This window comes from Panthera pardus, unplaced genomic scaffold, assembly GCF_024362965.1.
Source record: "Panthera pardus isolate Hobbes unplaced genomic scaffold, ASM2436296v1 HiC_scaffold_24, whole genome shotgun sequence".
NCBI classification, from domain to species: Eukaryota; Metazoa; Chordata; class Mammalia; order Carnivora; family Felidae; genus Panthera; species Panthera pardus.
The window spans coordinates 14,318,863-14,339,580 of NW_026526810.1; the positions used below are offsets into that span (position 1 = coordinate 14,318,863).

Consider the following 20,718-nt stretch of genomic DNA (forward strand, 5'->3'; position numbering starts at 1 on the left):
GTGGAGAGCTGCCCCCGCGCAGCCACGCCCCGGCCCGCCGCCCTCGGACGTCCTGCGTCAGCGTGCCCAGCTCCCGGCTCAAATTTCCGCTCCTCCTCCCGCCGGCCAAGAGGGCACGCCCATTGGCGAGGGCAGGCCCCGAGGCCGGGCCGGTCCTTCTTGCGGCCCGGATTGGTCCGGCCGCCTACCTACGAACCAACGGCGTCCGCCCCTGCCCTAGGCCACGCCCCCTCCCCAGGCGCGGGCGCGCGACCGCTCTATCCTTACGGTGCGCGCTCTGGGATCCCCGCCCCCTCCGCGCGCGCAGTTCCCCGCGGCCGCCGCCGCCTGTAACCTGCGCCGCCAGGATGTGGCTGGGGGCTGACGTCGGGTCCAGATGTGGCCCCGGCCCCGCCCACCCCCGGGGCCGGGCCGCCCACACCGAGCTGCGGCGCGCACGGCGGCTGTCCCGCCTGCCACAATGCGCGGCGAGGCTGCGGCCGCGACTTGGCGAGACAGTCACTAACGTCGCTGCTCGGCATCCTTAGGACAGGCCGCCTCTGACGCCGCGCGGGGACCCCACGGGCCCGCGCCCCCCATGCGCTCACTCTTTGGTGCCCGGCCGGGCGGGCGCCTCGCGGACGCGGAGCCGCGCGGGTGACGGCAGAGGCGGCTGCGCGCCTAGCCCAGCCCGCGGAGAGGGCGCGCCGCGCCCCCGCCCCCCGCCCGCTCTCCGGAGGCCGTGGGTGCGGATGCGCCGCTGACGACTCGCAGCGACCAGCAGTGCCGCCGGCCCGCCGGCCGGAGACCGCAGCATGGCAGCCGCCGCCTATGTGGACCACTTCGCCGCCGAGTGCCTCGTGTCCATGTCGAGCCGCGCGGTTGTGCACGGGCCGCGGGAAGGGCCGGAGCCCGGACCCGAAGGCGCGGCCGCCGCTGTCGCCGCCACGCTGCCCCGCGTCGAGGAGCGCCGCGACGGCAAAGACAGCGCCTCGCTCTTCGTGGTGGCGCGGATCCTGGCGGACCTCAACCAGCAAGCGCCGGCGCCCGCCCCGGCGGAGCGCAGAGAGGGCGCCGCGGCCCGGAAGGCGAGGACCCCCTGCCGCCTGCCGCCTGCGCCGCCACCCGCCCCCGAGCCCGCCTGCCCCGGCGGCGAAGGTGCGGCGGCCGCGCCCCTCAGCCCCGCGTGGAGCGAGCCCGAGGCCGAGCTCGAGGCGGGGCTGGAGCCCGAGCGGGAGCCAGGGCCCACGGGGAGCGGCGAACCCGGCCTCAGACAAAGGGGCCGGCGGGGCCGAAGTCGCGCCGACCACGAATCCCCGCAGAGAAAGCACAAGTGCCACTACGCGGGCTGCGAGAAAGTTTACGGGAAATCCTCGCACCTCAAGGCGCACCTGAGAACTCACACAGGTCAGTAGGGCCGCCCGGGCGCCCAGAGCGCGCGGACGGGGACAGCGCAAGCTACCGGGCCACGCCCCCGGAGCCGCCGGCCGGGCGCGAGGGGCAGTGGGGCCGGGAACGGTCGGGGCCTCGCCCCTTCCCCCCCGCCACACGGTCCCGCGGCCGGCCCCGCGCGCCGAGCGAGGCGGGTCCGGGAGCTGGGAGCCGGCGCCCGCCCGGCGACCGCGCCCCCGCCGGGCACGCCCCCTCCCCGGGCACTCTCGGGCGGGGCCGCGGGGGCGGATGTCGTCATCTAGGCTGCGGGCGTAGACCCCGCCGAGGCCGAGGGGCGGTGCGAGCAGGTGCGGGCGAGCTGGGTGGGGGCCGCGCGTGCTGCTCTGGGAGACAGGCGGTGGGGGCGCCCCGGGGCCTCGGGGGAGGCGGGGTGCCCTCGCCCGGCCCCTCCCCTACCGGCCCCTCCCTCGCCGGCCGGGCGCGCGCTCGGGATGGGAGGGACCCGCCCGGCCCGGCCCGGGCGAGCGGCGGGCGAAGTTCACGCGGGGACAGGGCTCCCTCCAGCCACTCGGCACATTCTTCACTCTCCTCTTCCTGTAATTTTTCCAGCGCTCTAAGGTTTAATTTGTCCAAACCAGAGCCAGCGGCGGCCGACGCGGGTGGCGGCCCCGGTTCCCCGCCGGAGGCTCTTTGTGGGAGCCCCGCCCATCCGGCCGGCGGGGGCGCGCCCGACCCGAGGGGGCTCTTCGGCCTGGGGGCGCTTTCTCCAGAAAGGAGAGCCCTGTTCACTGCCGGCCTTGTGCGCCTCCCTCTTCCCGGCCCTGCTCACCTGCCGGGTGCCGGATGCGTGCGGGCGGCACCAGCACCGGGACGGGCGGCCTCAGCGGACCAGGGACCTCGTAGTTGTTTTTCTTTTTTTAAACACAAAGGTGGGAACAATGTTTTAAGGGATGGTAACCTTTCTCTTTCAGTTTGGCTTAAAGAATTGTGTATTTCCTCTGGGCTCACGTTAAGTCTTCTGGTACACTTAATTCTTTCGCATTTGGAGCAGGTTAAAAAACCCGTATAAATATACTGTTACCTTGTTACCAAAGGTTTAGACTTCACATTTGTACAATAGTTCGGAAGCTAGCTAAAAACTGCAGTCCTGAAGACCCTGCAGCTGAAGGACCCCCGTCTCCTGGTAAATTTGGAACTGAGCTGTCTCCAGGTCTGCAGGTGTCAAGGCCAGCGGATCTCAGACAAACCTTTACCTCAGAAGCTGCCCCCGCGGTTTTGGTCCCTTGCTGTGGCCGCAAGGGATAGCTCGGCCGGTGGTGGGGTCGAGGGTGAAGGCGGGGCCATTCTACTCATTCTTAGTCGGAATTTAGGGTGTGTGGACCGAGATAGGGGGTGGGGTTAGTGTAGGGGTGTTGGTTCAGACTGGGAACCTTACTGCTAGGGTGGGTGTGGCCGTGGAGGAGGGGCCAAACTACGTTCGGATCCTGTAGCACCCAGATTACGGGGGCGGGGGCAGTGCATGGGGCGTGGCTCGAGGACCTCCTTGCGGGGGCGAGGCCAGTACTGGGCAGGTAATTTAAGGATAGGAGACTCTCTGCGTCCTGTTTCACGGTGGCTTTCCACTCGGCTGGTCGGGTTCGAGAATTGTGGAGGGGCTGGTTGAGGGCCGGGGCTCGCTGTCACGGACCGGGCAGGCTTGGATGGGGGCCTTAGCTGGAGGATAGCGTCTGGGTTTGCTTGCCCCCTGATCCAGGCTGTAGTGTTCCTGAGTGGGCCCCTTGGCTGATGATTGCTCCGAGGCAATGAGAACTCGGGTCTCCCTCAGTGGGGTGGAACCCAGCCTCTCTGGGGTGCTCTGAAACCCGAAGCAAGCAGAAGAGGATGGAACCAACACTCTGACTGTAGTGTGCTGTGTCTAAGAGCAGGGAACGGGGCTTGCCCTCCCTGTGTGCAGAAACATGAGGCCCTACCTCTGGAGGAGATGTAGATTTCCAGGTCCCAAATACTGACCTTCAGCCAAACACTACAGTTTAAGTGGTCCCCCAGGTGAATCTGATTATGAACCAAGAACTCACCTCTGGAGGGAGTCTGGTTCAGCTTCTGGTGGAGGGCATGACTAGGGAGCCCATTTCCAGCCTGCCCCCAAGTGTGCAGAACATAATTAACTGGTGTTCGTAGAGGAGACAAGGGTAGCCCACAGGCCACAGTGGGTGACCAAGGGGACAGGCTACCCTGGGAAGACCTGAGCAGCAGCCCCCGGTTCTGAGATAGCTGTGGTTTGGTTTGTGTGCTTCCAGCAGCTTTCTGGGGGGTCTCTGCCGACAATGGTTCAGGTCATGCCAGGCCCTCTACTCCACTAGGAGCAACCCCCCACCCCCCAACCAACCCACCTGCAGCAATTTCATGGCAGAGGGTGAATATCAAAATCATTTTAGCCAAGAAGGCAGTTCACAACTTGCTCTGTCTAGCTCTGTGACCAAGGACGGGTCCACAGACCTCCCTGCAGCTTGGTCATGTCTCGCCTGACCACTTGGAAGGTCTGTGGGAAATGAGGCTGTGTGTTTGAGAACCTTTGGGAAGTACAAGCCTCAGCCTTGACTCTGGGGAGACCTGGACTTCCCTGACTGCTTCGATCTCCCAGAGCTGCCTGGACTGCTTAGTTATGTGGCAGTGTCCTGAGGACTGATTACCCTGTCACATTTAGGTAATTGTTGATGTTAAGCAAACACGTGATCAAACAAAGACACTCACATTTTTGCAACCCAAGCTGCTTTTTTTTTTTTTTTTCCCTAAGGCACTTATTATTTAGCTAATCAGAATTTCCAGCCCAGATCTGGGAATTTGCTTAGTCTTGCCTTGGGGAGTAGCAAGACCAGGAACATGTTTTCTTGGAGGCTGAAGGGCTTTGATGTGAACATTCAAGAACTTTGAGAAGGAAAGGCCTCTGGCCTTCTGAGGGCAGATCTCCACCTGAGCCAGCCAGGAGATTCCTGCTTGTTGTCTGGAGTGGTGGGGCTTGGCGGGTCCCCAGCAGTAATGGCCACTCAGTCTTTCTTGGCAGAGATGCCTTGAATACATTCCTACCTATTTGTTCCTGCAAAGAATCGTTTTCAGAATGTCTCTGTGCCCTGTTTTCCCTGCAGCACTGGGAGCTAAAAATCCAATTGCATGCTGCATGAGCTGGGCCCATTTCAGCAGCTCTGGGGGCCTTGCTGGAAAGGGGGGCACTGTGTTGTGTACAGCCCCTCCCTCCTGCAGACATCCAGAGAGAGACATGCCTGGTCACCTGGCCCTCTTTTTGCGGGTGGAGGTAGAGTTAAGATTGCATTCTTAGCCATTTCCTGTAATAATTTGGGTGGGGTTAGTTTGAAGTTTAGCCACCGAACAAGGGATTTGATCATGAGTGAGATTATTGGGGCAGGGTATTCAGGGTATTTAGGTCCCCTCCCCCAACCCAAACTCTGGCTATAGAGCCTGGTTTCTAACCACATTCCTCCCATGTACCCCTCGAAGGTGCTTCCTGGTGCAGCTGCCTTGGACAGGCAGCCTGTCAGGGAGTGAGTGGCAGGGATCTCCTTCACCCAGGGCAAAGCCATGCTGGCAGATGGCCAGCACTTTGTTCGGGACACATCCACGCTGGTGGGTCCCGTCCCGTCTCCCTCACAGTCCCAGGCTGCCAGTGGGCCAGTTGTGAAACTTCAAACAATGCAGAAGTGTGTAGGCAGAATGTGCCAGCCTTCTCTTCCTCTGGCTAACCACTATCACCTCCTGTTGGTGTTTCCCTTTACAGACCCTTTTAGTGGATTTGCATGTATGCATGCGTGTGCATCCACACAGACATCTGAAAACTATACATGTAGGATCCTAGCAAATATATTCTACCACAGGCTTTTTTTTGGTGTGCTTATTTAACAAGGCACCTTTGTTCTTTATCTGGGCTGCGTGGTATTCCCAGGTGTGGCTGCGTGACTGTACCACAACTTGTTTAGCCTTTATCTTGAAAGGATAGTTATGTTGCCTTCTCATTTTTTATCGTTTCATGCCTGTGGCAGTAGAATCCAGTATGTGTGTTGGTGCAGAGGAGCTGGCATTTCTGTAGGATTGAGACCTGGCAGTGTTATTGATAGTAGTGTAGACAGCATTTACATGCATTGTGGAGTTACCATGTTAACTTAAAAGACATGTTATGTTTTTAAAGGAAATAGCACATTATGTTTTTAAAGGAAATAGATGGAGGTCTTGGTCTCCCCAGTACTGAAGTTCCTGCTGTGTTGCTGACTTTTTTTTTTTTTTTTTTTTTTTTTACTTCTTCCAGTTCTTCTTTTGCACATGTGAGATCATCATATTGAGAACATTTAAAACAACCCTAAAACCACCATTATTCTCTCATGGCTCATGACCAGCTCTCCTGCTGCCATCTTTTTTTTTTTTTTTTTAATTTTATTTACTTATTTTGAGAGAGAGAGAGAGAGAGAGAGAAAGAGAACGAGAACTGAGGGGGGGGGGGCAGAGAGAGAGAGAGGGAGACAGAGGATCCAAAACAGGCTCTGTGCTGACAGCAGAGACCCTGATGTGGGGTTCAAACTCACAAACTGCGAGATCATGACCTGAGCCAAAGTCGGACGCTTAACCTGCTGAGCCACCCAGGTGCCCCTCTCCTGCCATCTTTACTTGGCTTACCCTGCAGCCTAGCCTGGGTAAGGGCTCAACCCCTGCAGCAGTCAGCTGTGCCCTCGCACCCTGAAGTGCCTCCTGGCTTGTTGGCGCTGGGGGAGGGACTGATGTGATGCCTTTTGAAACTGTCCCTCTCCTGGCTAAAAGAGGGCTGGAGCCCTTCCTGTGTGAGCAATCTGACAGGACCACCCTTGACTTAACCAGAGGTACCATGTGCAAGGCTTCAAATCTGGAAGACAGCCCCGCCCCTTCAGAGTTGGCACTGTGAAGTCTGCTCACTGAAATGAGCTCATGACAGCCCCGACACTGTAAGGGCCTGTTTGCTTTGACCTTATTCTGAATTGAGTTGGTCGTTAGGTTCCTAGATGTAGCAAGTTAAAAGGGGAAAGGGGAGATAAGATAGCAGCTACAACCAAGGAAGGAAATAAGCCAACAAGTTATTAATATGTATATGTGTGTGTATGCACGTGTATCTAAATCTATAACTCAAGAAACCCAACCCAGCCACACTGTGCTGGAACGAATGTGGTGCTGTTTGTGGAGGGGCCTGTAGTCCTCCTCAGTAGTCCCCTAGGCCTGCATTCTATAATAACTGACATTTGTAACAGCGGTCTTGACATATCAGGGCACTATTAAAGTGTGTCTGGTTTATGCTTTAAGAAAGTAGTTAAACTCAGTTTTGAAATGAAAACTTCAGGGATGATACACTCAGCTCTCTGTTGTATCTAATAGCAGGCTGCTTGCTAGGGACAGGCATTGTTCTGTTTGCATTCATTCCTCATAAGCTTTTTAATCTTCACAGGACCCTATGAAATAGGTACTGTTGTTATTACTAGTTCTCAAATAATGATGCCAAGGCCCAGATGGATTAAGAAATATGCCCACAGTCACACAGCAAATGAAGGGGGAGCTGAGGTTTGTGCCTGGGCAGCCACACTTCTGAGTTTGGGTCTGCCCGCTGTGCCTGGCTGCTCTTCCTGCCTGGACCTGTGTTCCAGGGGAGGGCAGGTGCCTCCTGGTATTTAGAAGTCTTCCTGTCCCAAGCACACTGCTTCCTTCACAAATTCTTATTGTGAAATGTTAAGGGAGTAATACAGTGAACGCTCATACGTTCCTCTAGACTCCTCAGTTAAATATTTGTCACCCTTTTATTTTTATCCTTTTTTCCCCTTTCTCTACTGTATTTTCTCCCTTACCTATCTCTCCTCTCTCTTTAAATAGTACATATTATGTAACATACAGTCCATATTCACTTCTCCTAATGATCGCCAAGATGTCCCATGTAGGGTCTGGAATCCAGTTCATCACACATTGTGTATGGTTGGCCTGTCTTTTTAGTTTCCTTTAGTCTGGGACAGTCTTGGCCTTTTGTTGTATTGGCATTTTAGGGATCCAGATTAGTTGTCTTGTGGAACATCCCACAGTCTGGATTTGTCAGATTGCTTCCCCCTGATTAGATTTAGCATAAACAGTTTTTGGTTGGAAATATGACACAGGTCATATAATGTTGGGCACTTGCACGCACCACAGTGGAGGCTCGTGTGGTCAGGTTGTCTGATTGCTGGATCACATACATGGTTAAAGTGGCATCTGCCAGGTCTCTTCACTATAAAGGGACACTCTCCTCCTGATAATAAGTAACTGGTAGGTAGGGTGACACTCCAAGACTGGGTTTTTGGAGGGTTAGGGTGCTGCTGGTCCTGCATGTACAGCCAGGTGCTGTGTTGGTGCAGGTGCAGTGTCTGCCCATCTCTGTTCAGCCCCCTTCTGTCTGGTCCACCTGGTAGGTTTCTGTTTCATCTTCTGACTGGACAGTCCATTGACTGGACAAGTGCTGGCATTTCTGGGTCCTGCTGTTGGAAGTCCTTTTATAGTCAAAGGACAGCTCAGCCTAGTCTTAGGAGCTCCCTTCCCAAACAAACAACACGCCCTGATTTTATTTTGAATGAAAGTCTTTCCAGATGGTACTTACAGCCTTTTTTTTAGTTAGCTCACCCTGGCTCTGTGGCCACAGGTGACCCATCCCCCAGGCCTGGGGGGGGGGGGGGGGCGTCGGCCTGCAGCCAGTGATACCCTTAGGGTCTTGGTGGGTGTCTACATGCTTTCCAGAAGAAAATAAATATTGATCTAAGTTCACACACCCAAGCCTGTTTTACTTCCCTTTCATAGCGCCAAGTGGGGTCATTTTCTTGAGAAGTCAACTTCCCATCAAAATGGAAATAAACTTTGAAGTGTTGTCTCCAGCTTGGCAGTTGAGAAGTGACTGCTGTGATGGGACTAGGATGGGGGTGGTGGGGGTTTGGCTGCCATGGCCCCTGGGGGGGACCCTGAGCCTGGAAGGCCTTCCCCTGCTCTAGGTCAATATAATGGAGACTCAAATGCTAATTTTTTACTCTTTTGACAGTGACTTGACACTAGGCACTTGATGTAAGACAGAGAAATCTTCACCCAACCAAAAGCTCTGTCATTTGGCTACACTTACACACACGTAAATGTGCTGTCTGGTTTGATGTTGCATCCAAGCCCGGAACGTGTTTACATGGGACCTGTGATTCTGGTTCATTTACTCAGTTTGATCTCAATCCTGTCTTCCAACATCTGTGGATCAGCCCTGTGCCAGTCAGCCTTCTTGGAGGCATGGAGTCCCCTCAGCTGAAACTAGGCTGTGGTAAAGAGGTTGGTCATCTGCCCTGCCATCCCCCTTGCCCCTTTTATTGTGCCCTGGCACTGGTGTGCCTTCCATTCAGCTCCTGTTCCCCTTCTGCCCCAGGGCCTGGACATTATCCCGTTTGCTGTTGGACATCATGTGCATGGTCAGGGGAGCAGCCTTGACCAGTCCATAGTTTTAACTAACATCATCCTGGACAAACAGAACAGAGGGTACAGGTTTTTATTTTGGGGTGTGTGTGTTGGGGGTGGGGGCGTCTGTTTATTGTTCTTCTTTTTTGAAGTTCATCACACAAAAATACTTGCTAACCAGGAACTTGGCCACACTCCGTGGCGATTGGCCAGTCTGTCCCAAGGTGACCTGTTTGGAAAAGCACTGAGGATTGATGCCTCAGATTAAATGTCCCTGTGCTGCTGCCACAGGGGTGTGGCCTTCCTGCATGGGTGGGTGACCCATGGTCCCCTGAGCACAGGGTACAAGCTCATCTCCTTGGAGCTAGAGCCCAGGGAACATCATGGAAGAGCTTTGCAAGAAATAGGGGCCCAAATTAAAAATCACTCACCAGAGAGCACATGGTTCAGTGTCTTTATTGGGCTCCTGTCCCAGGAGCTTCTGAAGGTGGAGTTCTGGCATATGGCTGTCTCCTGCAAACATGGGGCCAGTTGGAAGGAAGCTTGGGAATGGGAGGAGGATGAAGTGGGCTTAGAGGAGCTCAGGGGGCTTCCTGCTCCCTACCCAGGACCACCACATCGACGTGGAGGGGTATCAGCAAGGCGATGGCTAGACAGCTTGGCTGGTGGTCAAGGGCCTAAATTGGGGCCTTCTGACACTCTTGTGTTAGTAGGACTGATGTCATTCTCCTTGAGTATGTGTAGGACCCTGTACACTTCCTCTCTGACTTTTTCACTTGTCTTTAACTCTCTTTTATGGTATAAATGCTTGCTCACACACACACACAAAGGATAAAGGGAATTTGGTTTGGGGCTAGAGGTAGAAGTTAGTTAATGGCAGATCAAGAATAGAGGTTTTTGCAAGGAAGTGTTGGGAAAGAGAGGAAACAGAAGAGGCATACTTGAGCCTTAGAGCTCAGCCCTTTAGGGGAGAGAAGTAGGGGCCTAGGCGCCCAGGTGTGTCCTTGGCACAGAGTGATGTTTGACCTGGGTCATTGGCTGGGCTAGTTGTTCAAGACCATGTCTGGGATTAAGGGAAGGGTCTGAGAACTGGGGGTTGGCACCATGGGTGCACCTCAGACATCTTACCGGTAACAAACTCAAATGTATTTTCATTGAAGGAGAAATAATAAATGTTAATTTATTTTTTTTAATTACATAGTTGCCCTTCTAACAAGTGATGGACAATCTGGCTACTTAGCAGTCTGTTGTCTTAGTTTACATTCTGCCGTCTGCTTCCCTGCCTTACTGCCTGTTGGCCTCATTCCCTCGACTGGCCACATCTGGTTTGTCCACTGTTCATTGTGGTCCCCATGTCTTTCCCCACACCTCTCCACGGTCCGGGAATACTGAATGGCGGGTGGCGGGGTAGGTGGGGACCTGGGCCCTGGAGACACCATGCAGTGGTCCTCTCCATCCCATCATGGAGATCTTGCCTGCTCCTTCCAGTGGCTTCACATTCTGGATTTCCTTGTGCTTATTCATCAGTTGCCATTTTTGTCTCTGAATGGTGTGGTGGAGGAGGCGGTCCCTCATAGCAGCCTGTGGGGACCCAGAAGGGACTCCTGCTTGCAGCCCTGTGTGTTAAGGGCAGTTTCCCAAGGTTTCCTAGTCTTTTCCGGAGTGCATCTTTTTGGCTGCTTGCATGGCATGTCCTGCTTTCTAAAATTACTTTGCTGATTGGCCATAGGCCTCTGGGGTGAAGGGGAAGGTCCAGGGGCTTTGCAGGTTGCTGTCTTTTATCCTGAGGAGATGTAGTATCAGAATTTTATGCCATGCCCTCTCTGTTGGGGTGGGGCTAGGGTCTGCCATCGGAGGCCTTATGCTGTCCTGGTGGTGAGCACAAAGGTCATTGTCTTGAGTTGCTGTTAGGTCTTTGGGTCTCAAAGGAAATCCAGCCTCGGCTTCTTCTAGGTTCTGATTTGAAGCTGTTCTTCCTTGATGGTTGGTGGGTGTTACATGTTAGCATTTTGCTTTGGATGGGTTGCCTCATTCTGAAGTGTACTAACTTTAGCCTTTGAAAAACTTCCACTTTCATTTCCCTTTCCCTGATCTCACTGGTCTCCTTGAATCTGAGCTGAGACTCCTTCCCACACTCAGGCCCTCCTGTCCCACATTCAGTACTGCACCGTGGCCTCAGAAGACAGATATTTATGTGTGTGCGTGTGTGTGTGTGTGTGTGTGTGTGTGTGCGCGCGTGTGTGCGCGCGCGTGCGCGCATGCACTGTTAGCTGCCCCCAAAGCTCAGGAGATTGTTCCTTTGGAAGTAAGCCAGTCACAAGGCATCTGGCCAGGTGGCACAGGCTGCAGCAGGGATGGTTTCTTCTTCATGACCCCCAGTGGGGCTGTATCACCTCAAAGCCAGGGCCTTGCAAGAGCAGAGAAGGAGGGAGTAGTATGTGCTGGATAGGGTGGGGACCCAGGAGCCAAGCTGGAGGGTGTGCAGTCCAGGTCCCTGGTGGAGTTCTCCTTCTCAGGCCATTCTGCCCTTGACCTTTTTCACTGGGGCAGACAGTCTGGTATGGGGGACTGGATGAGGCCAGGTGCATGGAAGCTCTTTGCCTACCCAGCCGAGTGTGCAACCTGGTGTGCCCTCACTTCTCATACTCCACCACCACCTCCTGCTCCTTGCTTCCCCTCCTCTCCTCCTTTCTCCCCTTTCCTACTGTTCCCCGCCCACCTCCCCCTTCTCTTGCTCCTTTCCTCCCTTCCCTTCCCCCCTCCTTCCACCCTCTTCTGCTTACCCCCTTCCCTCTCCTCTCCGTTTTCTCCCCCTCCTCCTTTCCCTTCCTCCTCTTTTTCCTCCCCCTCCCCTTCCCCCTCTCCTCTCCTCTCCCTCCTTGCACCCCAGGACTAAGCACATTTTTAACTTGCCGTCAGGGGTTTCCAGCCCACAGGACTAAGGCAGGAGGGTGTACTGGGGGAGTAGGGCCCCAGGAACTTGAGGAGAACCAGTGAAGATACCTCTCCTTTGTGCTGTAGCCCAGGCTCAGCCTGGGAGACCCTGTGGGGCGGCTGTGGCTTCCTCCTTGCACCCTCTGGGGATGCCCTGGCAGCTCTTCCCTGGGAGGTAGCCTGGTGGGCTGTCAGCCTCCTACACAATGAGAGGTAAACAGTGGGTCACCTTGGCAACTGGCGGAGCTGGGGCTCAAAGTGCTTGTGGCAAGAGAAGTTCTCATTGTCTCAAGTTTCTGGGATGGCGTTCTGTTTTGATTTTTTTCTTTAATTAGCTGGAGTGACTAAGATACCAAAATGACTGACCTGGTTCCTATAATTTCTTAATAAACATTTATATTCTCTTCATAGGAAGAACATTTCTTCCAGTGATTCATTGACTTTTTCTTTTAGACTATGGCAAGGCCCTGGCGAGGCAGGGTGGGGGTGGCACAAAGGGCCCCCACTGCCGACAGCCACGCCAGCTGGCGAGGGTCCAGGCCCTGGGCGCACTTATGTAAACACCACACCAAGATTGTACTGGTTTTGAGGTTGATTATGTTCCATGGAAAATTTGGGGGCGATGCCTCTCTTATCTTGGGGTGTTCAGATCCCCATAACTGGAGCTTCCAGAAGTCCTCTGAGAGACCTGTAAGTCTTTCTGAGCCTAAGCAGTGTTCTTTTCACCCGATGCCAGATTCTCCTGGGAGGCCAAGGTGTGAACTAGTTTTACATCTTGGTACAAGGTGACGCTTCAGCGCGTTTGCTGTTAAACAGTAACTGCCCATATGTGCGTAGCTTGGGCTGGATGTGCCAGATTGGGTGGCCTCCTGCCACCCTGCTGGCTGTCTGAGGGAGTGCCAGGCCACGCAGGGCCCTGGGAGGTGCTGGTGAAGCTCAGCCCCAGGTTCTTGTGTAGGCCTTGCCCTTTACCTGGGGCTTCCTTGGGCCTCTCTGCTCCATCCCCCTGTCTATTACCCAGTACAGTCACCTGCCCCATCGAGGAGGAGCCCAGTGAGTACATCGGAAGGCTGAAAGTTGACTTCCTTCGTTTTATCATTGGTAGAGGTGATCCAGGTGGCCCTGGCTGGTGGTGTGTCCTTCGAACTGCTCTGCAGTTAACACCTAGGCCTGCATCCAGAGTCCCTTCTTCATCCTGGGCACGCAGGGCCCCTGGGTCCCCTTCTCTCCACATAGGCTGAATTCTTGCTGGGTTGGGCCGGGCTGCCCTGTGGCCTCATGGCCAACACCCTGTGTGTACCTGTGTCGAAAGCATTTCCCTGCAGCGGGACTGTTGCCATCACTGGGGGTGGGGGGTGGGGGGTGGGGTTGAAGTCCACCAACCCCAAACTGAAGGAAATGTCTGTATTTGTTGCATTTATTTGTGGTGAGTCTCTGGTGTTACCTGTTCATGCACTGTGCCTTTCAGCTTTTCCAGATTTTTCTGTCAGTTGCTGGGCAGCCTCCCTACCTGGTCACTGAGAAGCCTTGTCATCCTTTCTCCCTTTGTACGAGACCTTTTTCAAGGATGTACCTAGAATTAGATTTTTTTTTTCTTGGTGAAGAATTTACATTTTTTATGACATTGAAGAAAAAACACAAAGGTGTTGAAATGGCATTGAAGAGTGTTGAAAGTTCAAAGCCCTAATCCATTTGGGAGTTTTGTCAGAAATCCGGTGCGTCTGTGTGCCCTTTGTCAGTCCTAACAATTTGGGCTTTGGACTTTGGGCCCCACCCCACTGCCCTCTCCTCCCAGCGGCGGGCAAGTTTGTGTGCCCGGTGTTACAGTCAGCTCCTGAGGGAGCCTCTCAGTGTTTTTATCAGAGAAAGTCCTTTTTGCCTGATTATGCTTTGTCATTTAAACAGAGGGACTAAATGGAATGTTGATGAGGACTCCAGGCTTTGGAGTGAGAACAGATTGAGCTGGCCAGGGTTCTTATCTGTAAAGCAGGTTGGGGCATGCTGACCTCAGAGGAGAGGAGGAGTGTGTGTGCGAGTAGACTGTGTGGCGTATGAATGTGTGGTGTATGCATCTGTGTTGAGTGGGGGTAGGGTTTGTATGTGTCTGTGTGGTGTGTGTCTGTGTGTTTAACCTGCAGGAGCAGAATTTCACCCACTACAGTGATGCTCTTGGGCACCCGAATGAACATTTTTGCTGCCTTCTCTTTTGAAAAAGGAAAAAAAAAAGAACAGAACAAACAACAACAGACAATTTAGAACTACTTTTTTGAAACAGGTGCCAGCTCACGTCCCCACCCTCTGGCACCGCATGTGGGGTGACCCTCACCGGCCTTGTGGCCCCAGCCACGCCCCAGTCCATAAAATGCCTATCTTGAGTTGTGGGAGGATGAAGCAGGAGCCTGCCACAGAAAGGCAGGTTCCTTGAGGATCTTGTTGCTATGGAGACCTGCTTCCTGGGGAGCTGTGCTCAGGCTAGGACGGCCCCCTCTCAGGTGAGCCTCATTTGTTACTGGGTAACCGTAATGGAGCCCTCCCAGGCCCCAGCCAGCTGTACCTGGCCTGACGCTTTTTAAAGAGCAGAAGCAGCTGAACGGGAACCTTGAGGTGGAAGACCCCGTCACTGGTCACCAGAGCAGTTCTGGGTGTGCCCAACAGCCTGAGGTGGACTCAGGCCTAGCAGCATCTCCCTGCCATGGCGTCAGACAGCCTCGTGGTGACAGACACTGTGCCAGCCCTGCCCAGTGACTCCACCTAAATGGAAGGACTTTCTGTGTCCAGGTGTGCTCTGCGGGAGACTTCCAGAAGCACGATGACTGAGTTCATACCCGCAGCCTAGCTCTTGAGTCCAAGGGCAGCAGAAATCCTGCTTGCTGTGAAACTTGCTTCACCCAACACTCCCAGTGGCTCCTTCAAGTGGAGAGCGCCTGGTTCTGCTGCTAGAGCCGCTTAGACGCGGACGCGCGCAGCCAGGGAATCCCACTCAGGACTCATATTTGCTATTTTTGTAACTTCCTGGGCTTCTCTGGTTTCAGCACTCATTCTGCTTCTTGTTTGCAGGAGTAATTGCTTTCATGAGCTTTGGGCCATCTGTGGATTTCTTTTCCCCTCTATTTTTTTTTTCTTTTTTGGGGCAGCAATTCTATGTTCACAGATATGAGAATTGTTTCCTAAAGGGAAGCATGAAAGCGTTCTTGAGGCTGGCTTTTCAGCTGTCGAACCACAGTTTCATACCCTTTTCCTGCTTGCTTTTCATCTTCGTGTGAATGTGTTTGGCATCAAGATGCTTCCTGTGTGGTCTGAGGTGACTATTTTGAATGAATGTAAGGGCTGAGGGCATCTAGTCTGAGATGACACCTGGGCACTAACGTGGCCTTCCTTGCTCTCTCCTGGCATCTCCTTGTTCCAGAGGATATTTGTGAACATTGGGTCGGGGGAGGGGTTCCCTTTCCTCCTGTGGACCCCACCCGGCCCCTCTGCTCAGACAGGAGAGGCCACCAGGGACCTGTGTTGTTTCTGTCTCCTGCTGGAGTGGCCAAGTGGGCCTCCTCCCTTTTTGGCTCTGAGTGAGTGGGCTGTTGTGAGACCCCTGAGCTGACCCTTCTGGTTCAGGTGCAGCTGCTGTAGCTGTCTGCTCAATGCCACCTGGGAGAAGCAGCGGCCGGGTCTGTGGTGGCCACGTTTGGATGCCCTTCAACATGTAGAGATAGGCATGTCCCCTGTCCTTCTCATAGGGGTGGGGGAGCAGAAGCCAGGGCTGTCTGTGCAGCAGCCTGGACAGGTGCAGTCTCCAGTAGAGGTGGCTGACCTGGCCTCTGCAACCTGTGCTTTCCCAGTCAGCACCCCGGGTGAGTGGGGAGATTGCCTGCAGGGTGCTCACCTGTGTGGAGAAGGCAAGGGGGCTGGAGGGGTGTCCAGCCTCCTGTGGGGCCCAGCGTGGGGAGGCATTTCATCCAGTAGCTGGCCTGGGTGCTCAAGAGCCCTCACAGGGCATGGGCCCACCTGTGCTAGCCGCATCCTGGGCTACAGTGGTGTAAACTGGATTTCATATGTTAGGGTACAGTTTTCAACAACGTGGAAGTGGCCTGGGAAATTTTCCTGCTTATACTGCCCGTTGTTGAGAGCTGGCCAGCCCTGGGTGCTCAGTGTGCTCTCTGGGTTTTGGAGGTTCTGACTCTGGACTGCCGTGACTCCATGGAAGATAGTCATGCAAAGGCCCAAGGCAGAAAACCCCAGGGCTTCTTGGGCTCTCAGGCACAGAACTGGTGTCACCTGTTTCTGAATCAGCTTGGGAAGGCCAGAGGTGTCTGCCATCTCAGTTTTTCTGGAGGGCAGAGTCGCCCCTCTGCGGCTCCTGCCCAGCCCCGGGGTACTCCACGTGGTCATCCTGCTTTAATGTATCTTTGTTGAGGGAGTATCTTGTCACTGCCCCCTCTGCACCTCCTTTTCCTGTGGCTGAGTTTTGCGTAACAGTCTCCTCCCAACGAGGCAGGTCACACGGATTCGAGTGAAAGGCCCACGCCTGCCCAGCAAATACTCGTGGCACAAATAACTGGCTCTCTGAGATAACGTTGACCTTGGGGGATGCTCCCTGCTTTTATTCAAATGTTTGTGTCCACCCCACCACCCACCCCAGATTCTTATGTTGAAATTCTAATGCCCAATGTGTTGATATTTGGAGGTGGGGCTTTTGGGAGGTGATTAGGTCATGAGCCCTCATGAACAGATTAGTGCCCTTATAAAAGAGGCTCCCCAGAGCTCCCTTGCCCTTTTTTCCTTTTGAGGACACAGTGGGAAGACACCAGCTATGAACCAGAAAGAGGGCCCCCATCAGAACTCGACCATGCTGGAGCCTTGATCTTGGACTTCCTGTTCTCCAGCATTGTGAGAAATATATTTCTGCTGTTTGTAAGCTACCCCGTTGGTGGTATTTTGTTCCAGGCTGAGCAAACGAAGATGCTCCCCAACTCCTTTGGGCAAATACTCAGCAACACTTCCCCAACTACCTCAGATTAGTGCCTTGTGCCTTCAAAGTCCAGAGCCTGTCACTCCAACTGCAGGGGCAGGACTTGTTCTCCCAGCCCTGCCCCTGAAGATGGGGGCACCCCAGGTCTATCCTGACAGCAGCCTGCACCTAGTCTCCCACCTGGCCTCCCTCCCTTGCAGCAGGGCTGATGTCAGCAGAGGAGTCTCCTGAGTATGTCTTCATCACTCCCTTCACCTGAGTTTTCAGGATGTTGACACTTGAAATGGGCTGTGGCTCAGAATTTTCCAAGCATCCAATTCACAGGGGTTCCAGGGAGGGGATTGGGGGTGTTGAGATCAAGGCCAGGAACCAGCAGCCCCATAGGCACTCACCAGACATGCTTCCTTAGTACCCTAGCTGGTGACCTTTGCCTTGTGGGGTGGCCTGTCATGGGCTGGACCCACAGTGCAATGAGGGGTCACCCCCTTCTCAGGAGCCTGGCCTGAAGGTACTGTTCCCACCAGTGAGAAGGGAGAGCTCCTGGAGGACTGGGCTGTCATTCCATGCCCTATCCCAGGGCCAAACATGGTGGTCAACAGGATTTGTCCCAAGAATGTGGGGAATGAGTTCTGGTCCTTGAGTTTACAGGTTTTTGTTTTTTTCTCCTAAAAGCAGTAGAATCTTTCTTTCGACCAAATCCCGTGGATTCCAGTGTAGGACCGAGTTGGGGAGGATTGCTGTCTGGCGCTGGAGGGATTTTTGGCTGTGGAGCCTTCTGTCACTGAGCAGTCCTGGGCACCCTGCACGTACCCTGAAGACAGTCCCAGTGGGGTTGGCTGTGTTGTCCCGAGGCTAGCATAGGGTCCTGCTTCTGTACCTAAGTGACTTGGCGGAAGGAAGCAAGATGAATGGAAGTCAGCCCCCAAGGCCACAGGTGCAGGCTAACCCTTGGGGCTGGGCCAGGGAGTTGGGCCCTTATGGTCTGGGCAGGTTCTTCTGGGGTCTGTGGTCAGTGTCCTGTTGCTTTTCAGAGGGTGTCACTCTGGCTGCCCAGGCTTTAATCAAGGGTGATTGGGTTGGGACTCTATGGGGTCCAGCAGGCAGAGGTAGTGATGAGACCCTGGTCAGAGCATGGGGCAGGGTGTGGCGGACAGAGGCACGTAAGGTCACAAGATGGTGGGCAGGGGAGTCTCAACCCACCCTGCAGCCTGGCTCAGAAGCACTGGGCTCTCAAGATGGGAGAGAGAAAGTGGCCAGGGGTCAAGGCAACGGTCTGGCAGGTGTGGGGGTGGGGTTGACCCCGCCATTGACACACACTGGACTGGTGTGTAAAGCTGCATTTGTGGGGTGTCAGCAGACAGTGTCAGGGTGGGGGACATAAGGCATGGGGTTTTGTCACTCATTCCCTGAATGCCACAAGGGTCCTGGCTCTGGCTGGTGCTTCTGCCCCTTGAAGACTTGGTGTCTGAGTCCAGCGCCGTGTGACCTCATCCCCACATGCTGCTGTGGGCAGGGGCACGGGGTGGGGTGGGGTGTGGGTGTCTGCATCCCTTGCTGTAGCCCTTCCTTCACCTTGGACACTCCCACCCATCCCACTCAGCCAGGCCTTTCCCTCCTTCAGATGCCTTTCAGAAAGCAGTGGGTTTGGGGGCAGATCCAGGCCCAAGTGACCATTGTGTGTCTAGCAGTGTGTGATGAGTGGACAAGCCAGAAGTGAAAGAAAGCACTTCAGTGAGTGTGAGGAGAGCCAGAGAGGTGAACTGCTCTTGTGGCTGCCTTTCTCTAGTGCTTGGAGCAGCACCCCGATGTCCCCGGATGGGTGTACTGTGCCCGGGGGCGTCATCGCGGTGATGCCATGCTAGGTCTCCCACAGCCCGAGGCTGCTGTGTCCAGCGGTGCCAGCGTGCTGTCTCCACAGCTGGGGGTAGGTGGTAACCTCTCTGTCACAGGATGGACCACAGCAGTGCTGAGCCAGTGCCCACTTCTGACCAGGGTGTCTGCTCAGCCAACCTGGTGGAAAGTCTTCAAATGTTTTTAACCACTGAAATCCTGTTCTCCCCACCCATTTATAATGGGCCGACCTCCTTGGCTCCTGTGGCCCCTCACCCCTGCACTCCTACCAGCTTATCACTTCTGCCGCCCCATGGATAAAGTTCTCAGCTACTGACAATAATGAAGTTCTGATAAACATGCTGTGATCCTGGTTCTAAAGGAAGAGTATCAGAGGGCAGACATTTCTCGTGACCTCCCCAGAGTTCAAATGGAGCTTGCGTGCAGAGGGGATATGACACCTGAGTACCCATGTGCACCCAGCATGAGCCCCAGTCCTGGCACATGCACCTACTGCCCAGTGCCCCTCATGAATCTCCAGCCTGTCCCCGTGGGAATCCAAGCCTGTTCTGCACAGGACACCAGGTTGATGATCTCGACTCTGTTGTTTCTGGGAAGATCATCCAGGATCACCCATCTGTGGTTCCAGAAAACTCCCTCTTCGTTTCTCTGAAACTTGGAGATTTCTCTCCCCCACCGCTCGCCGACTCAGGAGCAGAGCTGTGGGCCCCTCACTGTGCCGGCTTGGGCCATCCCTCATGGCAGAGGGAAGGTTGCACACCTGGCCCTGTTCTGGCCATCCCCCAGTCACAGTGTGGCCCTATCTCGTCTCCCACGGGCCCTGTGCTTGGTACCCCTGCACCCCTGTCCTGCTGGTGACCCACTGCCACCTTTCCTTTCTCTTCCTTCTCCGCCTACCCTACCTGGTCCCCTGGCCTCTCAGGGTCCCCGGGGGCTCCCATGCCAGGGACTCAAAGACTCCTGCTGCCTCCCCCCACAACCACAGCCTCTGCTCTGGGGCAGGCCTCCCATGACGCAATGACCTGCTTTGTCACAGTGGTTCACTTCTGTACCTTTTTTTCTCTTGCAAAGGCATCATCTTCAACTGGAAGAAGAAATGAAAACACCACCTGTGCCTCAAAACCATTCAGTTTCTAGACAGGGAAATGCCAGGCAGTTAGGCCTGGCCCACCCTTGTCCTCCACTCCTCACCACCCTCCTGAATTCAGTTAAAGTTGGGGATCAGCAGCCAGGCCGCTGAAGTCAGGGAGGTCAAACTGGAATGGTGATTTGGGTGGACAGTAGGGGAAAGGGGGTGTCAAGCACAGGAGGGGCTCTGGGTAGGAATCTCAGGTCACCTGGCCACTGGTCTTCAGCTGGGTCTGTGGTGGGGTCAGGTCTGGGTCGGGGCGCCAAGCTCAGTAGGTAGGAGGATTTGCAGGCTTGAGAAACTAGATTGGTTAGGCGAGGAGTTGGGGTTTGGACCCCCTCACCCCCACCCCAGAGCTGTGCCGGCAGCACCAAGTCTGAGGAGAAGGCTTCTGTAGCAGGGTCTTGGAATTGCCTGGGAGTCCAGGGCCACCAGGTGACTAGTTTCTCTGAGACCAAGCTGGACTGACTGGGAGTGTCCCTCATGCTTGCGGGGGGGGGGGGGGGGGGGGGGGGGGGCTGGTCTTTTCCAAGCTCTGAGTGAGGCTTGTGTAGTTGAGGGGGTGGCGTGGAGGTAGACCATGGGGAGCATGACAGAGGCTGGATAGCAAAGGGCAAGTCTGTGGGAGGTCTGGGGACCCGTCCGCAGGGAGAGGCATTGCTTGGCAATGAGAGACCAGCCCCGAGGCATGGAGATAGAGAGGATTGTGCTGCTCCTGAGAGATGGTAGGGAGAGACTTCCTGGGGCGGCCCTTTACCCCTGGGGTCTGGGTTGGGTGGGGGAAGCACCAGAAGAGGGGAGATGAGATAGGAAGGCCACATGATTGGGAAACCAAGGGGAGAAGAAGGAAGTGGGTGTCACGGTGTCTGGCCTGTCCTGCCCTTTCATGTCCCCTGGCTTCTGTGCTCTGTGGCTGCGTGCATGTCCCCTCTGTGGGCGGTTTTGGTGGAACATTCAGGAATTTTGTTGGCTTCTCCCAGACTGAACATTCCTCAGG

The 20,718-nt window shown here is 55.0% G+C and overlaps 1 protein-coding gene across 1 annotated transcript in view; it reads left to right on the forward strand.

The window, feature by feature from the left end:
* Window positions 1-284: 284 nt before the first annotated feature.
* KLF13 (KLF transcription factor 13) overlaps window positions 285-20,718 on the forward strand; it is a 50,701-nt gene continuing 30,267 nt past the window's right edge. Inside the window, exon 1 of the mRNA XM_019460022.2 lies at window positions 285-1,386. Coding sequence (XP_019315567.1) covers window positions 795-1,386 — 592 coding nt within the window. The 5' untranslated portion in view covers window positions 285-794. The remainder of the gene's footprint in view (window positions 1,387-20,718) is intronic.